Consider the following 24197-nt stretch of genomic DNA (forward strand, 5'->3'; position numbering starts at 1 on the left):
TTTGCTGTTGACATGATTTTATTACAAAGACACACTGACAAAAGTTACTCACTGTACATACACACTTGCATTTTATGACCAAACTTTGTAAAATGAAAACGACATATCCACTGTAAGAGGATGTTTGGGGCACGTTGAGATCAGTGGTGTAGTGGAGGGTAAAAGCACTTAAACACTTTATGCACCTTTTTATTTTGTGCGATCGTTTACCCACCTAACGTGTAAAAATGCATTGAAAGTATAGGGAGCGTTACTTTATTCCCCCACCAATATTTTACCACTACATCACTGGTTATATGGTAAGACCGGAGAGTGTCAGTGATCTCCCCCTCCTACGTAATGGCAGATGGAGTCATAGTCCAGGGTGAAGACTTTCTCCTCATATCTGTCCAGCTGTACCATGGCTCTGCTCCGGTCTCTGTCCCTCTGGAGGATACGGCCCACCTGAAACACACACCGTGTCATTAAGAACGGACACTTGTGAGAATATTCAACATTTTGTAGTCCTTCAATCCAATCAGTAATGAACGCTATGATACACAATTCCGCATGGATATTTTACAGGCAAAGTGATTACGATGTGCCAACCAACCCATCCACTCACCTGCCCCCTATGTTCACCGAGTACAACCATGATGTCCTCCGAGTCACTCTTTGGCACAATGGTCTCCAGCATCGTCTGTTTCACATCTATGTTATCATGAAGACATTATTGATGGAAAAATAGATGAGTAGAGGGAACACCAATTAAAATAATATGGGTTGGAGTGAGTAGAATGTAATTCAGCAGTAAACATTGAGAACTCACCATCTAAGAATCTGCCCTCCTCAGTACGACACACACAGATGTTTGGCGTCAAGACATCCTCTATTCGCATCTTCAAGAAACCAGCATAGGACATTAATTAAACTGATTCTAAAGATCATCAACACAGAACTGTAGTGGGTCATAAAGTGTCAACAGGCAATGAATTGTGTATCATCGCCCCCTAGTGTTAATACCTTTGAATTGTAGTACCTTCCCCCTTTGAAGGCTTTATCTACAAAGCGAACTTTCAGGTCTCTCTGGAGCCAGGAGGGGGCAGCAGGAGGTAGCTTTCCCTGGGGCTTCTCTCTAAGGAGAAAAGGGAAAAAGTGATAGTGCAAGATGGGAGAGATCAAGAAAAAAAAAACATTACAAATTTGAAGCAATTATTTACTTTATGTGTTATCAAATGAAATGGTGTGAGTAAATAATAGCTTTAGATTTGTAATTCTATGAAGGAGTACTATAATCCAACATAAACACCAACTAATCCAAGTCATTAGTTATCCTCTTGTATTTCTTATAAATCCTACACTTCCAACCTCATCCAATATTTTCAGGATACTCTACCTGTCCTGACTTGAATCCCGGTGTTTCCTTTTTCTCTGGTCCTTCCCTCCATCTCTGTCCCTCTCAGAAGATCTACTTTTCTTCCTCTCCTCTTTTTATTACTCCTCTCTTTCTCCTCCCGTCTCTGCCGTTCCTTCTCCTTCTCCTTGTGGGCCCTGCTGAGGCGACCTGTTTGGTAGAAAGATAGTGTTACAATTGCAATGTCACAAACAGTCCAAGGGGACTCCATTAAACAGTTTCATCAGAAATATCAAGTAGTCTCATCTGCATTATCGCTATAGTAGTGCTGATACATATTTACCTATTCAGCAATAACAAATAAGCCACATGAGAGCAGTACAATTAGCCTGTTCACAAACAGTTCCAGTATATATCTGACTGGCATTGCTTATGTGTGAACCTCCCTCCACTCCAGGAACAGGTCCTTCTGATTACTGACAATAAGAGTAGTGACAGCATGGCTGTTTTGGGTTGGAATGGGCAAGGCCAGATGGCTCCTTTTCACACAGAGGATCAAATGTCACTTAGCTAAAGGAGAGAGAGAGCCTCTAGAATCAGCCCAGCTCATCACTCAACAACAGACCAGTCTGCCCTTTAGGGCTGTTATCCTTGTTCTGGTCTAGAACTTTCCATCTATGTAGGGAGTGGGTGTCTCACAATATTGCCAAGAAGACAATATTGGAAATAATAATGGAAAGAACATTTCCATGACATGTCTGTTTGCTCAACTAAAGTATTCCAATATTTTATGGTAAACAGGTTCAATGTCATTTCAGACAGAAATCACTGGAAGGAGAGAGACTTACTGAGGTCTTTGCAGTTTCTGTCATATTCTGTGCGGTCAACCAGTTTCAGTGCATATTGACTGATTGTCACAGTCTTGCTACCAATCGCAAGCTTGACCACTACTCGTGCATTGTCTGGATCAACTCCTTCAATCTGTAACATAGGAATGTTGGGGCAATAGGAGGGATGTAGCGAGGAGGAGGGGGAGACAAAACAGCCAATTAAAGGCACAAGTAGAGAGACAGTTACATTTGAGCAACGTGAAACTAATTGTCTTGCTCTTTTTAAATACGTAATCAAACTAAAACAACAACTATGACAGCTAAGATAGCCTACGAGATAGTGATATGCCACAGTGTCATGTTCTCAGGAGATTTCTGTTGCTTTCTGTAGTTCCAGAGAGTCCAGACACAAAAAGCCAGATATCTCACCTTCCCGTACAGGTCCTTGTGTGCTCCAGACTCCACCAGCACATGGCCTCCAGGGCCCAAGACCAGGCTCTCCTCCTTCCGCTCATCGCCTGGCTTGGGGGGCCTCCGGGGCCCACTGGGCTCCAGGTCCCTTATAGCAGAGCGGTCAGCTCCCAGACCCAGACCCTTCGGCCTTAGCTGGTGCTCTATGGGCTTCACGTCCCTGGAGAGAGCAAGGGAGGGGGGGATTAGGTGGGACCTCCTATGTGTGCACACGTAATTTTTTAAAATATATATATAGAATTATGGCCCTAATTATAGAATTACATATAGAATCCCTATTAATTTAATAGGATCTCTGTGAGCCTAATATAAAATATATGTCATTTAACTTTTAAAATGTATTAGCCTACCTTATAATGTGGCATAAACACAACCAGTCATGTTTTTATCTGATTGTCAAACAATTACTTCAAAAGGCACATGTAGGCTACCTGCGTATGTTACTCAAGGACAGCGTTTTCTAAGCCTCATTTAGATATTTTTCTGCTTATAATTTCCAACATTTGGTAGGCTATTTGTTAGTCAACTTGTCTATAATTAGATAGCCTATATGCAGCTTCTCTTCTGTTATTTGATGCTTGTCTAGAATTCTAAATAAAGCCTTGCTCACCAGAATAATGTAATAAATCGATAGAATGATCAATGCATCATCAACAATCTTGTTGGCACCGGTAAAGTTCTCTTTAATTTCTTTAGGGACCAGGGAGATTTCCAAATGACGACAGTTTGACCGGTTTTAAGGAAATCAAAAGCTATGAAAATGATCCAACATGTACAGTGAGGGAAAAAAGTATTTGATCCCCTGCTGATTTTGTACGTTTGCCCACTGACAAAGACATGACCAGTCTATAATTTTAATGGTAGGTTTATTTGAACAGTGAGAGACAGAATAACAACAAAAATATCCAGAAAAACGCATATGAAAAATGTTATACATTGATTTGCATTTTAATGAGGGAAATAAGTATTTGACCCCTCTGCAAAACATGACTTAGTACTTGGTGGCAAAACCCTTGTTGGCAATCACAGAGGTAAGACGTTTCTTGTAGTTGGCCACCAGGTTTGCACACATCTCAGGAGGGATTTTGTTCCACTCCTCTTTGCAGATCGTCTCCAAGTAATTAAGGTTTCGAGGCTGACGTTTGGCAACTCGAACCTTCAGCTCCCTCCACAGATGTTCTATGGGATTAAGGTCTTGAGACTGGCTAGGCCACTCCAGGACCTTAATGTGCTTCTTCTTGAGCCACAACTTTGTTGCCTTGGCCGTGTGTTTTGGGGTCATTGTCATGCTAGAATACCCATATACAACCCATTTTCAACGCCCTGGCTGAGGGAAGGAGGTTCTCACCCAAGATTTGACGGTACATGGCCCCTTCCATCGTCCCTTTGATGTGGTGAAGGGGTCCTGTCCCCTTAGCAGAAAAACACCCCCAAAGCATAATGTTTCCACATCCATGTTTGACGGTGGGGATGGTGTTCTTGGGGTCATAGGGAGCATTCCTCCTCCTCCAAACACGGCGAGTTGAGTTGATGCCAAAGAGCTCGATTTTGGTCTCATCTGATCACAACACTTTCACCAAGTTCTCCTCTGAATCATTCAGATGTTCATTGGCAAACTTCAGACGGGCCTGTATATGTGCTTTCTTGAGCAGGGTGGACCTTGCGGGCGCTGCAGGATTTCAGTCCTTCACTGCGTAGTGTGTTACCAATTGTTTTCTTGGTGACTATGGTCCCAGCTGCCTTGAGATCATTGACAAGATCCTCCCGTGTAGTTCTGGGCTGATTCCTCACCGTTCTCATGATCATTGCAACTCCACGAGGTGAGATCTTGCATGGAGCCCCAGGCAGAGGGAGATTGACAGTTCTTTTGAGTTTCTTCCATTTGCGAATAATCGCACCAACTGTTGTTACCTTCTCACCAAGCTGCTTGGCGATGGTCTTGTAGCCCATTCCAGCCTTGTGTATGTCTACAATCTTGTCTCTGACATCCTTGGAGAGCTCTTTGGTCTTGGCCATGGTGGAGAGTTTGGAATCTGATTGTTACCTGTATAAAAGACACCTGTCCACAGAAGCAATCAATCAATCAGATTCCAAACTCTCCACCATGGCCAAGACCAAAGAGCTCTCCAAGGATGTCAGGGACAAGATTGTAGACCTAGACAAGGCTGGAATGGGCTACAAGACCATCGCCAAGCAGCTTGGTGAGAAGGTGATAACAGTTGGTGCTTCGCAAATGGAAGAAACACAAAATAACTGTCAGTCTCCCTCGGCCTGGGGCTCCATGCAAGATCTCACCTCGTGGAGTTGCAATGATCATGAGAATGGTGAGGAATCAGCCCAGAACTACATGGGAGGATCTTGTCAATGATCTCAAGATAGCTGGGACCATAGTCACCAAGAAAACAATTGGTAACACACTACACCGTGAAGGACTGAAATCCTGCAGCGAACGCAAGGTCCCCCTGATCAAGAAAGCACATATACAGGCCCGTCTGAAGTTTGCCAATGAACATCTGAATGATTCAGAGGAGAACTGGGTGAAAGTGTTGTGGTCAGATGAGACCAAAATTGAGCTCTTTGGCATCAACTCAACTCGCCATGTTTGGAGGAGGAGGAATGCTGCCTATGACCCCAAGAACACCATCCCCACCGTCAAACATGGAGGTGGAAACATTATGCTTTGGGGGTGTTTTTCTGCTAAGGGGACAGGACAACTTCACCGCATCAAAGGGACGATGGACGGGGCCATGTACAGTCAAATCTTGGGTGAGAACCTCCTTCCCTCAGCCAGGGCATTGAAAATGGGTCGTGGATGGGTATTCCAGCATGACAGGAGTGGCTCAAGAAGAAGCACATTAAGGTCCTGGAGTGGCCTAGCCACTAATCCCATAGAAAATCTGTGGAGGGAGCTGAAGGTTCGAGTTGCCAAACGTCAGCCTCGAAATCTTAATGACTTGGAGAAGATCTGCAAAGAGGAGTGGGAAAAAATCACTCCTGAGATGTGTGCAAACCTGGTGGCCAACTACAAGAAACATCTGACCTCTGTGACTGCCAACAAGGGTTTTGCCACCAAGTACTAAGTTATGTTTTGCAGAGGGGTCAAAAACGTATTTCCCTCATTAAAATGCAAATCAATTTATAACATTTTTTACATGCGTTTTTCTAGATTTTTTGTTTGTTATTCTGTCTCTCACTGTTCAAATAAACCTACCATTAAAATGATAGACTGATCATGTCTTTGTCAGTGGGCAAACGTACAAAATCAGCAGGGGATCAAATACTTTTTTCCCTCAATGTAAGTCCAATGCCAAAAACCTGATGCAACAAGAGTGGATAATATTGATATAAATAAAGCAGACATAGCAACCCAGATATTTTAAAGGCATTAAAAACTAAACAGGGATTGGGGATGAAGACTGACCATGAGAGAGAATACTCACTGTTTGAAGGTCCGCCCAATGCCCTCTCCGGCCTTCCAGCCCATCCCCTTCAGCATGGCTAACCCGTACACCTCCACAGGAACACTGTCATAGTCTGCCTCTGTGGACTGAACACACAGCAACTGATCAGACACACATCACATTCTGTATGCAGTCTCAGATACTGAGAAAAACAGACATCACTCTTTACACAACCACTGGTACAGTCTAATGCTCTGTACATCTGATTGTCATTTGTGTCAGCCTGCCAGATAGTGTTTCTATAGACTGACAGATGCTTGTGTACGTCCGGACACCATACACAGACAGAAATAGCTGATTCCAATGTTGTTGTTATACAATCCTTTGGCTCTGGGCTGACAGACTCAGTCAGACCAAGTTGACTGAGGTCACCAACCACATCACAGCAGTGTAGAGAGATGCTGCTGTCATTAATGTGGGTGCTGTCTGTCCTAGTGCCATGCTTGTCACTAGCTCCCTTATGGGCTCTGTCTGCCCTAGGGGAAGCTGGGATCATCATAATGGTGGAAGAAGTAAAAAGGTGGAATGAGCCAGCTCCTCAGCCCCTCCCTTATACAGTGCCTTCAGAAAGTATTTTTTGGAAACTTTTTGAAAAGTATATATTGAAATAGGTAATTTACATAAGTATTCACACCCCTGAGTCAATACTTTGTAGAATAACCTTTGGCAGCAATTACAGCTGTGAGTCTTCGTGGGTAAGTCTCTAAGAGCTTTCCACACCTGGATTGTGCAACATTTGCCTATTATTCTTTTCCTATTTCTTCATGCTCTGCCGTATTGGTTGCCGATCATTGCTAGACAACCATTTTCAGGTCTTGCCATAGATTTTCAAGTACATTTAAGTCAAAACTGTAACTCGCCCACTCAGGAACACTCACTGTCTTCTTGGTAAGCAACTCCAGTGTAAATTTGGCCTTGTGTTTTAGGTTACTATCCTGCTGAAAATATAATTCATTTCCCAGAGTCTGGTGGAAAGCAGACTGAACCAGGTTTTCCTCTAGGATTTTTCCTGTGCTTAGTTCCATTCTGTTAATTTTTTGTCCTGAAAAACTCCCCAGTCCTTAACGATTACAAGCATACCCATAACATGATGCAGCCACCACTATGTTTGAAAATATGGGGAGGTGTACTCAGTCAGTAATGTGTTATATTGAATTTGCCCCAAACATAACACTTTGTATTCAGGCCACATTTTTTGTAGTATTACTTTAGTGCCTTGTTGCAAACAGGATGCATGTTTTGGAATAGTTTTATTCTGTACAGGCTTCCTTCTTTTCACTCTGTCAATTAGGTTAGTATTGTGGAGTAACTACAATGTTGTTAATCCATCCTCAGTTTTCTCCTATCACTGCCATTAAACTCTGTAACTGTTTTAAAGTCACCATTGGCCTCATGGTGAAATCTCTGAGCGGTTTCCTTCCTCTCCGGCAACGTAGTTAGGAAAGACGCCTGTATCTTTGTAGTGACTGGGTGTATTGATACACCATCCAAAATGTAATTAATAACTTCAACATGTTCAAAGGGTTATTCAATGTCTGCTTCCTTCCTGGTCTTTGTGGTTGAATCTGTGTTTGGAATTCACTGCTCGACTGAGGGACCTTACAGATAATTGTATGTGTCGGGTACAGAGATGAGGTTGTCATTCAAAAATCATGTTAAACACTATTATTGCACACAGAGAGAGTCCATGCAACTCATTATGTGACTTGTTATGCACATTTTTACTCTTGAACTTTTTTAGGCTTGCCATAACAAAGGTGTTGAATACTTATTGACTCAAGACATTCAAGCTTTTCATTTTTTATTAATTTGTTTAAAAAAAAGTGAAAAACATAATTCCACATTATGGGGTATTGTCTGTAGGCCAGTGACAAAAACAATCTCAATTTAATTCATTTTAAATTCAGGCTGTAACAAAACAAAATGTGGAAAAAGTCAAGGGGTATGAATACTTTCTGAAGGCACTGTATCTACAGTCAAGGCAGATGTGAGATGACAGTGATGAGTGGGTGGGGGGAGGGGTGATGAGGAAGAGATGCAGAAAGGAAGATGACTGTTGGTCTCTAGGGAGAGGGAGGGCAAGCGAGTGTCATCTCGTTCGTAAGATGCTGTCAGATCTGAAGTGAGTACGTGTCGTGCACACACACACTCCTCTGTTGGCACTGTTCTGTTTGGTTGGTGGAAATATCCTGCGGTCAGCACTTTCACACGGTCTCTGCTTTCAGTCCCAGTTAAACTGGTCAGTCCACCTCCATCTGTCATCGCACACACTCTGTTGATCTGACTTTCACACACTCTTGTTCATCCATCGCTCTCTCTCATTCACTCATGCTTATAATAACTTTCCATCTCTGTTTATGTATCAACTTCTCTCACGTAACCTGAACCAACGTTCAATCCCCCTCTGTAAAAGTTGCCTGTCCTAATTTGATTTCACACATAACATTTGCTGTGAAAATGCATTGAATTTCCTTCACAGCCCAATGACACAAGACCCAGATGGTCACAGACAAGGTTCCTCTGACGCTTGCCCCATACTTACAGTCTCTGGTCGCAGGTCCACTTTGATGTGGTCTCCATCTTCAAACCCCTGTGGAGCCTGGTTCTGCATTAGCAGGGGGATGGTGAGGTTGGGGTCTGCCTGGTCGCCATTTTTCCACTGATCAAGCTGCCTCTGGGATTCTGAAAGAGAGATAAGATGTTGAAAGAGTACTAATAAAGTATTCACTGTGGATTCACAACATTAGGATAAGGTGTTCATTTCTGAGAGGCTATTTTCATTGAAGTAGTAACTGAAGCTGACACAAACATACACAGACAGACATACACCTTCAATAATTTCTTTGACAGCCTGTGATTCCACTGAGTCGTGCTCCTGAGAGGGGGGTTGTGTTTTGGCCTTATCCCCCCCTCCATCACCGTGCCCCTGGACCTGGCCAGCTCTGTTTTCCTGCCTGCTGCACCAGCGATTCCTTTGGATGAGTGGAATGATCAGCTCCTTCGGCTTCTCCACAGGCTTGGTACTAAGAAAACAGACAAAGGAGGTAGAAAGCATTTACTAACTAGACAACAATTAGGTATGCAAAGGCTATGTCCCAATTATCTCTCCTTCCTCCCAAAGTGTGCACTTGTTCACTTTCCTTCACTGACTTGAAAGGAAATGACTGGTATAAGAGATACCGTGGAAATTCCCACTAGCCCATGGCTCCACTAATCCAGATCTTTGGGAAGTAGTGAATGATTGTACACACAATCAGGAGAAAGTAGATATTGGGACACACCCCCAGGCCTTTTCTAAATTGGATTTGCTCAACTCCTGCATCCTCTCTCCTTTTGAAAAGGGTCAAAGGTAATCGAGGAGAGGCCGCTAGGAGAGGGAACGCCCCATGGGTCTCCCGGTCGCGGCCGGCTACGACAGAGCCTGGATTCGAACCAGGATCTCTAGTGGCACAGCTAGCACTGCGATGCAGTGCCTTAGACCACTGCGCCACCCGGGAGTTATATATGAATGGACAAAGCCATCGATCACGTGACACCATTCATTCCTATGTGTAGACTCAATGGTACATTTGAAGCCAAGGGAGTCGGTTAAGATGGTGTCTCATGTGGGACATTTATGTCAACATACATTTGAGTTTGAGCTACTCCAAGAAGTAATGTTGCAGGCTAACTCAGTGCTGCCCCCTCTCATTGAGTATCTCAAGTTGAAGTCCGACCAAGTTACTGCAGGCTGCCATTAGCTACAAAGTAAATTATCCTTATAACTTCTGTGTGCGATTTTAAAATAATTGGTTTAAGGACATACATCTGGTGTAATAGAAGCAATTATTGGTACCATAATTGTCTTCAAGAAATGTATTTATTTACATGAAGATTGACCACGAAGATTGACATTTTCCCCTTCACTATAAATGGGGGATTCTGTTCTCTGCAAACAATGCCTGCAATACCGAGGTCGACCTTGAACTTTGTGGGTTCAATAAGAGGGGGCAGTCGTTCTGGTGAACGTGGACAAAAATGGCTTGTATAAAATGAGACTCTCCTCCATTCGCACATCATCAGATAAAAGACGTTTAAGTGCTCCTGAGTAAAATTGAGAGGGGGTCAAATACTTATTTCCCTCATTAAAATGTAAAATCAATTTATAACATTTTTTAAATGCGTTTTTCTGGATTTATTTTGTTGTTATTCTGTCTCTCACTGTTCAAATACACCTACCATTAAAATTATGGACTGATCATTTCTTTGTCAGTGGGCAAACATACAAAATCAGCAGGGGATCAAATACTTTTTTCCCTCACTGTATGTCATGCAATAAAATGCAAATTAATTACTTAAAAATCATACAATGTGATTTTCTGGATTTTTGTTTTAAAAATTACAGACCTCTACATGCTTTGTAAGTAGGAAAACCTGCAAATCGGCAGTGTATCAAATACTTGTTCTCCCCACTGTATATAGTGAGGGAAAAAAGTATTTGATCCCCTGCTGATTTTGTACGTTTGCCCACTGACAAAGAAATGATCAGTCTATAATTTTAATGGTAGGTTTATTTGAACAGTGAGAGACAGAATAACAACAACAAAAATCCAGAAAGCTGCACGTCAAAAATGTTATAAATTGATTTGCATTTTAATGAGGGAAATAAGTATTTGACCCCGTCTCAATCAGAAAGATTTCTGGCTCACAGGTGTCTTTTATACAGGTAACGAGCTGAGATTAGGAGCACACTCTTAAAGGGAGTGCTCCTAATCTCAGCTTGTTACCTGTATAAAAGACACCTGTCCACAGAAGCAATCAATCAATCAGATTCCAAACTCTCCACCATGGCCAAGACCAACGAGCTCTCCAAGGATGTCAGGGACAAGATTGTAGACTACACAAGGCTGGAATGGGCTACAAGACCATCGCCAAGCAGCTTGGTGAGAAGGTGACAACAGTTGGTGCGATTATTCGCAAATGGAAGAAACACAAAATAACTGTCAATCTCCCTCGGCCTGGGGCTCCATGCAAGATCTCACCTTGTGGAGTTGCAATGATCATGAGAACGGTGAGGAATCAGCCCAGAACTACATGGGAGGATCTTGTCAATGATCTCAAGGCAGCTGGGACCATAGTCACCAAGAAAACAATTGGTAACATACTACGCCGTGAAGGACTGAAATCCTGCAGCGCCCGCAAGGTCCCCCTGCTCAAGAAAGCACATATACAGGCCCGTCTGAAGTTTGCCAATGAACATCTGAATGATTCAGAGGAGAACTGGGTGAAAGTGTTGTGGTCAGATGAGACCAAAATCGAGCTCATTGGCATCAACTCAACTCGCTGTGTTTGGAGGAGGAGGAATGCTGCCTATGACCCCAAGAATATCATCCCCACCGTCAAACATGGAGGTGGAAACATTATGCTTTGGGGGTGTTTTTCTGCTAAGGGGACAGGACAACTTCACCGCATCAAAGGGACGATGGACGGCGCAATGTACCATCAAATCTTGGGTGAGAACCTCCTTCCCTCAGCCAGTGCATTGAAAATGGGTCATGGATGGGTATTCCAGCATGACAATGACCCAAAACACACGGCCAAGGCAACAAAGGAGTGGCTCAAGAAGAAGCACATTAAGGTCCTGGAGTGGCCTAGCCAGAAAGTCCCATAGAAAGTCTGTGGAGGGAGCTGAAGGTTCGAGTTGCCAAACGTCAGCCTCGAAACCTTAATGACTTGGATAAGATCTGCAAAGAGGAGTGGGACAAAATCCCTCCTGAGATGTGTGCAAACCTGGTGGCCAACTACAAGAAACATAGACGTTTAGCTTTCTTAATGAACCAGGAAATCAACAGTTATTTCTGGTTATCAAAGTTAGCTGGCTAACTCATTGAACCTGCTTTGTAGTATACCCCTCTGGGGAGAACTGAACATAGCCCTGGAGGACCGGAGTTATGCACCTCTGGTTTATCAGTTCTCCTCTGGAGGACCAGAGCTGTGCACCTCTGGTTTATCAGTTATCCTCTGGGGTGGGATTCATCACCCTTATCCAATCCCTGATCCCCCTTTCAACTTGTTCTTTGTGTAAAAAAAAAGATTCTCCAGTTTGTCTTTATTTTTATTTCAGTTTTTGTTTTCGTCTGTTTATTTGTTTGAAACATCCTCTGGAAAGCAAAGAAAAACAATCACAGGAAAAGATTGGAATACCTGAATCTGAAAATACATATAGTATACTGTAAGTAATGTATTTGCAAGATGCTTCTTTTTGTAGTCTGTCGGTGCAAAGAAAAGTGTTTGTGTGTGTAGCTTGCCTGGTTTAGGTAACAATTACGACAGAGTCAGTGGATGGTTTGTTTTGACACTGTAGGAGAGAAACCAGACAAACAATAGTTCTACAACCTGTTTATTCAGAGAAGGTGCTAGTGTTAAATGCTGTAGTATCAAACGGTATCTGGGTGGAAACGGTTCTCTGACAATGGCTAAAACCCAAAGTTAGGATATCTAAATGTGAAGGAGACAACCAACCTGTCCGATTTGCAATGAAAATGGGAAATGTTTTGAAATAATCCTTCGTTCTCTTCAAGGTCTCTCTCTCTCTCAAATTTTATTTTGTTACGTATTCGCATAAGTATTCAGACCCTTTGCTATGAGACTCGAAATTGAGCTCAGGTGTATCCTGTTTCCATTGATCATCCTTGAGATGTTTCTACAATTTGATTGGAGTCCACCTGTGGTAAATTCAATTGATTGGACATGATTTGGAAAGGCACACACCTGTCTAAGGTCCCACGGTTGACAGCGCATGTCAGAGCAAAAAACAAGCCATGAGGTCGAAGGAATTATCTGTAGAGCTCCGAGACAGGATTTTGTTGAGGCACAGATTTGGGGAAGGGTACCAAAAGATTTCTGCAGCATTGATGGTCCCCAAGAACACAGTGGCCTCCATAATTCCTAAATGGAAAAAGTTTGGAACCACCAAGACTCTTCTTAGAGCTGGCCGCCCGGCCAAACTGAGCAATCGGGGGAGAAGGGCCTTCGTCAGGAAGGTGACCAAGAACCCAATGGTCACTCTGACAGAGCTCCGGAGTTCCTCTGTGGAGATGGGAGAACCTTCCAGAAGGACAACCATCTCTGCAGCACTCCACCAATCAAGACTTTATGGTAGATTGGCCAGACGTAAGCCACTCCTCAGTAAAAGGCACATGACAGCCCACATGGAATTTGCCAAAAGGCACCTAAAGGACCATGAGAAACAAGATTCTGGTCTGATGAAACCAAGATTCAACTCTTTGGCCTGAATGCCAAGTGTCACGTCTGGAGGAAACCTGGCACCATCCCTACGGTGAAGCATTGTGGTGGCAGCATCATGCTGTGGGGATGTTTTTCAGCGGCAGGGACTGGGAGACTTGTCAGGATCGAGGGAAAGATGAACGGAGCAAAGTACATAGAGATCCTTGATGAAAACCTGCTCCAGAGTGCACAGGACCTCAGACTGGGGTGAAGGTTCACCTTCCAACAGGACAACGACCCTAAGCACACAGCCAAGACAACGCAGGAGTGGCTTCGGGACAAGTCTCTGAATGTCCTTGAGTGGCCCAGCCAGAGCCCGGACTTGAACCCGATCAAACATTTCTGGAGAGACCTGAAAATAGCTGTGCAGCGACGCTCCCCATCCAAGCTGACAGAGCTTGAGAGGATCTGCAGAGAAGAATGGGAGAAACTCCCCAAATACAGGTGTGCCAAGCTTGTAGAGTCATACCCAAGAAGGCTCAAGGCTGTAATCACTGACAAAGGTGCTTCAACAAATTACTGAGTAAAGGGTCTGATTACTTATGTAAATGTAATATTTCCGTTTTTTTATTTGTAAGAAATGTGCAAACAATGTATTTTTTTTAAACTGTTTTTGCTTTGTCATTATGGGGTATTGTGTGTAGATTGATGAGGGAAAAAAACAATTGAATCCATTTTATAATAAGGCTGTAATGTAACAAAATGTGGAAAAAGTCAAGGGTTCTAAATACTTTCCGAATGCACTGTATATGCGTCAGCCTACTAATTATACAAATAGGCCCTATTATATTTCAAAATTAAAATCGCAAGCCTATACTAGTAACTTTGTAGGCCGCATGTTCTCTTCTACTTTTGAACGATGTTGGTTGAACGATGTGTGTAATTCCAGTCCATATAATACAGTATAATACAGTACATTATTACTGTTCACACTCAGAAAGATTAGCCTAATGGAGCTAGTTTCATTTATTTACCAAACAGAGCATATAGCTAGCTACATCTATGGGTTTTTGTGTTTTTCTGTCATGCGTTATGTGCAGTAGCCTATATCATACAGTGGGGGAAAAAAGTATTTAGTCAGCCACCAATTGTGCAAGTTCTCCCACTTAAAAAGATGAGCGAGGCCTGTAACTTTCATCATAGGTACACGTCAACTATGACAGACAAAATGAGGAGAAAAAATCCAGAAAATCACATTATAGGATTTCTAATGAATTTATTTGCAAATTATGGTGGAAAATAAGTATTTGGTCAATAACAAAAGTTTCTCAATACTTTGTTATATACCCTTTGTTGGCAATGACACAGGTCAAACGTTTTCTGTAAGTCTTCACAAGGTTTTCACACACTGTTGCTGGTATTTTGGCCCATTCCTCCATGCAGATCTCCTCTAGAGCAGTGATGTTTTGGGGCTGTCGCTGGGCAACACGGACTTTCAACTTCCTCCAAAGATTTTCTATGGGGTTGAGATCTGGAGACTGGCTAGGCCACTCCAGGACCTTGAAATGCTTCTTACGAAGCCACTCCTTTGTTACCCGGGCGGTGTGTTTGGGATCATTGTCATGCTGAAAGACCCAGCCACATTTAATCTTCAATGCCCTTGCTGATGGAAGGAGGTTTTCACTCAAAATCTCACGATTCATTCTTTCCTTTACACGGATCAGTCGTCCTGGTCCCTTTGCAGAAAAACAGCCCCAAAGCATGATGTTTCCACCCCCATGCTTCACAGTAGGTATGGTGTTCTTTGGATGCAACTCAGCATTCTTTGTCCTCCAAACACGACGAGTTGAGTTTTTACCAAAAAGTTCTATTTTGGTTTCATCTGACCATATGACATTCTCCCAATCCTCTTCTGGGTCATCCAAATGCAATCTAGCAAACTTCAGACGGGCCTGGACATGTACTGGCTTAAGCAGGGGGACACGTCTGGCACTGCAGGATTTGAGTCCCTGGCGGCGTAGTGTGTTACTGATGGTAGGCTTTGTTACTTTGGTCCCAGCTCTCTGCAGGTCATTCACTAGGTCCCCCCGTGTGGTTCTGGGATTTTTGCTCACCGTTCTTGTGATCATTTTGACCCCATGGGGTGAGATCTTGCGTGGAGCCCCAGATCGAGGGAGATTATCAGTGGTCTTGTATGTCTTCCATTTCCTAATAATTGCTCCCACAGTTTATTTCTTCAAACCAAGCTGCTTACCTATTGCAGATTCAGTCTTCCCAGCCTGGTGCAGGTCTACAATTTTGTTTCTGGTGTCCTTTGACAGCTCTTTGGTCTTGGCCATAGTGGAGTTTGGAGTGTGACTGTTTGAGGTTGTGGACAGGTGTCTTTTATACTGATAACAAGTTCAAACAGGTGCCATTAATACAGGTAACGAGTGGAGGACAGAGGAGCCTCTTAAAGAAGAAGTTACAGGTCTGTGAGAGCCAGAAATCTTGCTTGTTTGTAGGTGACCAAATACTTATTTTCCACCATCATTTGCAAATAAATTCATTAAAAATCCTACAATGTGATTTTCTGGAGAAAAAATATCTCATTTTGTCTGTCATAGTTGACGTGTACCTATGATGAAAATTACAGGCCTCTCATCTTTTTAAGTGGGAGAACTTGCACAATTGGTGGCTGACTAAATACTTTCCCCCCCCACTGTATAGGCTATATACTGGATAATTGCACAATCATTTGGCCTTTTTTGGGCTTGGGCTCATTAAATGTTGTTAATGTAGGGCTCATAAAAATGTATTTCATATATGGCTCATCAGGCTCAGGTAGCATCAGATTTGAATTTTCATGCTGATCAAAGCTCTAATCAAATCCAGACATATTTATATGCTTTATAATGCTTTTGAATGACACTTCCGGTTTTGGCAGGAAATTCCGGGTGAAAAATGTAAGTGCCTTTGAACAGGGTATGGTAGTAGGTGCCAGGCGTAACGGTTTGTGTCAAGAACTGCAACGCTGCTGGGTGTTTCCACGCTCAACAGTTTCCCGTGTGTATCAAGAATGGTCCACCACCCAAAGGACATCCAGCCAACTTGACACAGCTGTGGGAAGCATTGGAGTCAACATGGGCCAACATCCCTGTGGAACGCTTTCGACACCTTATAAAGTCCATGCCCCGACGAATTGAGGCTGTTCTGAGGGTAAAAGGGGGTGTGCAACTCAATATTAGGAAGGTTTTCCTAATGTTTGGTATACTCAGTGTATAAATCATGGGTTCAAACAAATGTACCTGTAGAACGCAAACTGACCTAGGCGGAGGAATCACAGTGGAAGTGAATTCCGAGTTTAAAATGAGAAGCGAGTTGAGTTGGAGAATAGGAATGGACAACAGTAGTGTCGAATAGTTGAAGGGGATGATGATATATATCGGACAGGGATTCGTTACTTGTTGGGATGCGATTTTTTGACAAGGGTCTCGAAGAGGGTATATCGTATGTTGGGAAAAGTTAAATCAATCAGTGACCAGGAGTAAGCTTGTCCTGATTAATTGTGTGTCTGAGGAACAGAGGAATAGGACACAAGAATCGAGTCACCCAAAGTATCGTGCTTTGAACTCCGGAGTAGGGCACCTGTTAAGGGATTCATTTCTGGGGTGTCGATGGAAGTTAAGGAGACAAACCTTGTGACGGGAATCCCAGGTGTGTTTAGTGCCTGTAGCTTGACCCGCATGGTGGACGGAAGAAAGTTTGTCGGTTCTATAGTTTTTTGACAAGCACCTCCCTACGCATGTAAAGCTGGGGTATGAGGTATGCAGTAAGAGCTTTTGTCCCAAAACCATTACAGTGCAAAAATTGTAAAAGATTTGACCATGTTTCAAGTGTGTGCAGACAGGTGGAGTATACAGAAGATCGGAGTGAAAAACGGCCGTGCTGCAATTGTGGTGGGGATAATGACCCTGAGTTCATGGAGTGCCCTGTAAGGGTGAAGGAGGTTGAAGTGGCAAAAGTTAGGGCGGAGGCAATCAAAATAATTGAAAGAGCAAGTGAAGTTGAAGAAATGGTAGTGGATGCACCAATGCCCATAGTGAATAGGACTATTTGTCAACCAAGTGAACCGGGCATGCTGTATGTAATGAAAGTTGATGTATTGGCGTTCATTGCAACTGTGATAAACTGCACGGCTCAAGTAGAAAGGAATTCAAAGAAATTGGACATCATTGTGGCTGCGGCAGGAAGGTATCTGGGGTGGCAGGAAAATATCTGGGCCTTCAGGAATTCACAGTGGAAGATTTACAAAGGTTATTGGCGATGGAAAATGTGCTGTCCTCCTGGCTCCTGAGCAGGGATCAAATCAAATATTATTTGTCACGTGTGCCGAATACAACAGGTGTAGCCCTTACCGTGAAATGCTTACTTACAAGCCCTTAAACCAACAATGCAGTTCAAGAAATAGAGTTAAGAAAATATTTACTAAATAAAAAATAAATAAAAAAGTAACAATACAATAACAATAACGAGGTTATATATAGGGGGAACCGGTACCGAGTCAGTATGTGGGGGTACAGTTTAGTCGAGGTAATTTGTACATGTAGGTAGGGGTAAAGTGACTATGCATAGATAATAAACAGCGAGTAGTAGCAGTGTAAAAACAAAGGGGTGCGGGGGGGGGGGTGTCAATGTAAACAGTTGGGTGGACATTTTATTAATTGTTCAGCAGTCTTATGGCTTGGGGGTAGAAGCTGTTAAGGAACCTTTTGGACCTTGATTTGGCGCTCCGGTACCACTTGCCGTTCGGTAGCAGAGAGAACAGTCTATGACTTGGGTGTCTGGAGTCTTTGACAATTTTCTGGGCCTTCCTCTGACACCGCCTAGGTCCTGAATGGCAGGAAGCTTGGCCCCAGTGATGTCCTGGGCCGTATGCACTACCTTCTGTAGCGCCTTACGGTCAGATGCCGAGCAGTTGCCATACCAGGCGGTGATGCAACTGGTCAGGATGCTCTCGATGGTGCAGCTGTAGAACTTTGAGGATCTGGGGACCCATGCCAAATATTTTCAGTCTCCTGAGGGGGAAAAGGTGTTGTCGTGCCCTCTTCACGACTGTTTGGTGTGTTTGGACCATGATAGTTTGTTGGTGATGTGGACACCAAGGAACTTAAAACTCTCGGTCCGCTCCACTACAGCCCCATCGATGTTAATGGGGGCCTGTTCGGCACTCCTTTTCCTGTAGTCCACGATCAGCTCCTTTGTCTTGCTCACATTGAGGGAGAGGTTGTTGTGCTGGCACCACACTGCCAGGTCTCTGACCTCCACCCTATAGGCTGTCTCATCGTTGTCGGTGATCAGGCCTACTACTAACACTGTTGTGTCGTCAGCAAACTTAATGATGGCGTTGGAGTAGTGCTTGGCCACGCAGTCGTACGTAAACAGGGAGTACAGGAGGGGACTAAACACGCACCCCTGAGGGGCCCCAGTGTTGAGGATCAGCATGGCAGATGTGTTATTGCCTACCCTTACCACCTGGGGGCGGCCCGTCAGGAAGTCCAGGGTCCAGTTGCAGAGGGAGGTGTTTAGTCCCAGGGTCCCTAGCTTAGTGATGAGCTTTGTGGGTAATATGGTGTTGAACGCTGAGCTGTAGTCAATGAACAGCATTCTCACATAGGTGTTCCTTTTGTCCAGGTGGGAAAGGGCAGTGTGGAGTGTGATTGAGATCGTGTCATCTGTGGATGTGTTGGGGCGGTATGCGAATTGGAGTGGGTCTAGGGTTTCCGGGATGATGGTGTTGATGTGAGCCTTGACCAGCCTTTCAAAGCACTTCATGGCTACCGACGTGAGTGCTACGGGGCGGTAGTCATTTAGGCAGGTTACTTTCGCTTTCTTGGGCACAGTGACTATGGTGGCCTGCTTGAAACATGTAGGTATTACAGACTCGGTCAGGGAGAGGTTGAAAATGTCAGTGAAGACACTTGCCAGTTGGTCCGTGTATGCTCTGAGTACATGTCCTGTTAATCCGTCTTGCCTCGCGACCTTGTGAATGTTGACCTGTTTAAAGGTCTTGCTCACATCGGCTACGGAGAGCGTGATCACACAGTCGTCCGGAACAGCTGGTGCTCTCATGCATTCTTCAGTGTTGCTTGCATCGAAGCGAGCATAAAAGGCATTTAGCTCGTCTGGTTGGCTCGTGTCACTGGGCAGCTCGCGGCTGGGTTTCCCTTTGTAGTCCGTAATAGTTTGCAAGCCCTGCCACATCCGACAAGCGTCAGAGCCGGTGTAGTAGGATTTGATCTTAGTCTTGTATTGAAGCTTTGCCTGTTTGATGGTTGGTCTGAGGGCACAGCGGGATTTCTTATAAGCGTCCAGATTAGTGTCCCGCTCCTTGAAAGCGGCAGCTCTAGCCTTTAGTTCAGTGCGGATGTTGCCTGTTATCCATGGCTTCTGGTTGGGATATGTACGTACGGTCACTGTGGGGACGATGTCGTCGATGCACTTACTGATGAAGCCTGTGACTGAGGTGGTACACTCCTCAATGCCATTGGATGAATCCTGGAACATATTCCAGTCTGTGCTAGCAAAACAGTCCTGTAGCTTAGCATCTGCATCATCTGACCATTTCCGTATTGAGCGAGTCACTGGTACTTCCTGCTTTAGTTTTTGCTTGTAAGCAGGAATCAGGAGGATATAATTATGGTCATATTTGCCAAATGGAGGGCGAGGGAGAGCTTTGTATGCGTCTGTGTGTGGAGAAAAGGTGGTCTAGAGTTTTTTTTCCCACTGGTTGCACATGTGACATGCTGGTAGAAATGAGGTAAAACGGATGTAAGTTTGCCTGCATTAAAGTCCCCGGCCATTGGAGCGCCGCTTCCGGATATGCATTTTCTTGTTTGCTTATGGCCTTATACAGCTCGTTGAGTGTGGTCTTAGTGCCAGCATCGGTTTGTGGTGGTAAATAGATGGCTATGAATAATATAAATGAGAACTCTCTTGGTAGATAGTGTGGTCTACAGCTTATCATGAGGTATTCTACCTCAGGCGAGCAATACCTCGAGAATTTCTTTAATATTAGACATTGTGCACCACCTGTTATTGACAAATAGACACAGACCCCCCCTCCCGACTTACCAGACGTAGCTGCTCTGTCCTGCCGATGCACGGAAAACCCAGTCAGCTCTATATTATCAGTGTCGTCCAGTTTATTTTCCAATGATTGCACGTTGCCCAATAGGATGGATGGTAGTGGCGGTTTACCCACTCGCCGACAAATTCTTACAAGTCAGCCGACCTCTGCATCTCCGTCTTTTCTTCACGCGAATGACGGGGATTTAGGCCTGGTCCCTGGAAAGCAGTATATCCTTCGTTGTGAGTAATCACTGTTCTGATGTCCAGAAGCTCTTTTCGGTCATAAGAGACGGCAGCAGCAACATTATGTACAAAATAATTTACAAACAATGCAAAAAAATATATAAATAAATAGCACAGTTGGTTAAGAGCCCGTAAAACGGCAGCCATCCCCTCCAACGCCATTATCAGACATGGATGATTGATTTTAACAGATGAGGCAAAGAGCATGTTGATGATAGATTTTCGGGTGGTCAGTATGAGTATTTTTATCCACATAATTTGTCTTTTGGGATCTTTTATTTTCATCCCACACAGTTGGTGGCGACAATACACCTTTTTGCATGTAGGTCGCTACAAAACCCAAAGAAGAAGAAATGTAGCTATCTATGGAGGGACATCGTGGCCATGAGGTGGGGGTAAGATGGCAGACAGGGGAAAAAAATAGAAAAGTGGAAGATGTTTTGAGTGAATATGGAGTGGTGGATCACACAACTTTTGGAAGAGCTACAGAAGGAAATTGAACATGACGAGAGTGAGGATGAATTAACTGCGGTTGCAGGTGCGGTGAAGACCACCGAGTTTGAGCCTTGTCCTGATGACAAAGTTGATTCTGGCCCAGTGGGAGTGAGATTTTTGGAGAGAATGGATCCTTGCCTTCTGGCAGATCCATATGTGGTGTTAGGTTGGGTGGAGAACAGGTTGGGGAATGTTGGGTTGGTGAAAGTGACTCGAAGTGGAATCGTGTTGATTTTTTGCATTTCTGCCGTCCACAGGGAGCGTGCGGAGCATGGCGCCGTTGAAAGGAGTGATAACTGGAGTGGCGTTAAGTGTTGAGGAGGATCAACTGAAGTTGAAGCTTCCCGGTGTCTGTGACGCCCCCGCCGTTTGGTGCGTGGTGAAACACACAAGACACGGTCTGTACTTCTGAGTTTTTATGCAGTCTTTACCACATAAAGTCAAATTAGGATGTGTCAATTATCCAGTGAGAGCTTTTGTCCCGAATCCAGGATCAGATAGGGCCAAAGTAGTGAAATTGTGGTGAGGTTTAATGGGTGCAGCCAGGGTTAGTTGGTAGGGCCATTTTTTCAAAGTGTAATGAATTCATACTAGAGAATAGTAACATGCACCTATAATATTTGTTTGCGGACCGCCATAATACCAAAGAAGAAGAAATGTAGGCAGCTACCTGCAAAGAGTTTCTAAACCGTAATGTCTTTGCTGTGGTAGCTAAATACATAGCTATCTAGCTAATACATGAAGGGGCAGCAACAGGTTTATTCAACATACAGGCTAGTAACGTTATTAGCTAACTACTAGGCAACAATAATTACCTAATGCAACTGTATTTAAACACCAACATTAGAAGAAAGCTAGCTAGCTAGCTAACGTTAACTTACCTTAGCAATTCTTTCCCATCGACTCCGGTTAAATAATCTCGCTCATCTGCGTTGATAGCTTCATCCCGACTAGATTTTAATTTATTTACAGTTTTGCTAAAACCAAATGATATAGCCCCTGCTTTCCTCTCTCCTTGCTGTTGGTGTACACTAGATGTTGATGTATCAACATTAACGTTACTGCTGTTTTCCTCCTGTTGAGAGGCCGCCATGTTTGCAAGGGCAATGCAATTCAGAATCCTTTGGACGTCCATACACTAAACATAACCCGGATATGGACGTCCCAAGGATTCCGAATTGCACAGACCATGATTTTTGCAATGCAATAGAGTTTTGGGTAATGTAGTTTTGTGGACCGACAGCGCGATTTGATGGATCAGTTTAGACACCAGTAGGGTTGCGTGTGTAACCCCCCAAAAGCCAGATTACAACCTATGTGTTTTGATAATTGCGTTGTTTGCTCTATAACCTGTTAATTCATATGCCTTGCAGCCGAGACAATAAGAAGACACTGTGGCAGAATACATTCAACCACACCTTTGTTTTATCAGAAAACCAGATAGCAACATCCGTCCAATGAAGTCCACAAAGCACATTGCATGTACAGTAACAGACAGTTAAATGACCTACAGCATGGTCAAGCAAATGTTTCTAAAATTTTTGGACCACTAAACAACAATTGATTTAGAACCACAGAGTTACCGCAAGTCGCAAAGAAAACAGGAGCTGCCACCACTATTCCAGCACCATTTCAAGTTCAACATTTTAACATCATCAAATCACCTCTGCTTAGTCTAATACAGTCACAACTAAAAGATACTAAAAACAATTTAGTCCTATCAACGTAAGCTAAATATGATGTGGCTGTCCATGGTTCTGATTTCTGTGTATGTGTGCGTGCGTGTTTGTGCAAGTAGAAAAAGATGTTGACTCACCCTACTTACAGAGAAACGGCAATGCCATCCTCCTCTCTTTCACTCTGTCATACAGTACACGCTTTGATTTTTTGTTGTCCTAGGCTACCTGGCTAAAATGCTTGCTCGCTAGCCTAACTACATTCATGGGCAACGTTAGCTAGTTAACATTAGCCTTCTACATCTAGCTACATATTGAACTTCCATCCTCTCAGGCCAGGGGCACAACAATGTATGAATGAATGGTCGGATCAGAATCGCCGTTATAATCATTGGCCAGTATGGCAAATTAAGTAAAACCACAAGTCCAAATCCCTATCTCCATCCATGGCTAATTTAGGAAAGGGCCAATTTTAGCTAACTGGCTAGCTAGTCACTGGAGGACAACAACACAACAAGATGCAACAATTGAAGTTTTTCTGTCAATGACTTATGCTCTCAATGGGATTTGATAGGAGTGACGCCAAAATCCAAACTGGCTTCCCATGACACTTTTTTTGGGGGTGCGCCAGGACCATTCACAGTTGAGCTCGCTCAGTTTAGCTCAACGCTGATTGACAATTTTGTAATACTTTTTTTGTCAAGGTAGGCCAGATACTCGCTGGCTTCTCTTGCCTTCAATGCTACGGTCGGCAACAATGTCATACTTGTTTGGACCAGACAGCATCAGATAGATGGCCTACACGTAGAGAGACAGAGGGGCGCTGTTTCGCTCACTCGGATGCTTTCTCCTGTGAGATTCATTCAGCCTCTTGTGAATTGAAGTAAATAAATAATATGCCATTTAGCAGACGCTTTTATCCAAAGCGACTTACAGTCATGCGTGCATAAATTTTTGTGTATGGGTGGTCCCGGGGATCGAACCCACTACCTTGGCGTTACAAGTGCCGTGCTCTACCAGCTGAGCTACAGAGGACCAAGTAAAATTATGAAACACAGAGAGACGATTGATAAATTATTTTATGTCTATATATGGAGTTTTATTGTACAGGCAACCACTTTTAATTGTTTTAGGCTGAAAAGTTGTCTATTTTTCCTTTAATATATGTTGTATTTTATATTAGAAAGAGCATTGCAGATTTTATGCCCAACCTGAGTTAGTCCAATGTGTTAATTAAGTTTGGTCCATTACTTAAACTTCAGTGTACTGTGTTTGATGATTATCATGTCAACCTCTCATCAGACTAGACTAATGCTGAAAGACGACGGATCGGACGAACTAATTAAATTGAAGGATAATACTGTAGGCCTAC

The 24197-nt window shown here is 43.6% G+C and overlaps 1 protein-coding gene across 1 annotated transcript; it reads right to left on the minus strand.

Annotated features, from left to right (window-relative positions):
- LOC121545668 (G-patch domain and KOW motifs-containing protein) lies at positions 1–22268 on the minus strand. The gene is given in 12 exon segments (XM_041856417.2): positions 1–444; positions 605–690; positions 809–878; positions 1003–1114; positions 1376–1472; positions 1475–1543; positions 2182–2314; positions 2593–2794; positions 6075–6181; positions 8638–8777; positions 8925–9118; positions 22031–22268. Coding segments are annotated over 12 exon segments (1551 nt in total). The 5' UTR covers positions 22243–22268; the 3' UTR covers positions 1–315.
- Between the last annotated feature and the right edge of the window lie 1929 nt (positions 22269–24197).

This window comes from Coregonus clupeaformis, chromosome 30 (genome assembly GCF_020615455.1).
Source record: "Coregonus clupeaformis isolate EN_2021a chromosome 30, ASM2061545v1, whole genome shotgun sequence".
NCBI lineage: Eukaryota > Metazoa > Chordata > Actinopteri > Salmoniformes > Salmonidae > Coregonus > Coregonus clupeaformis.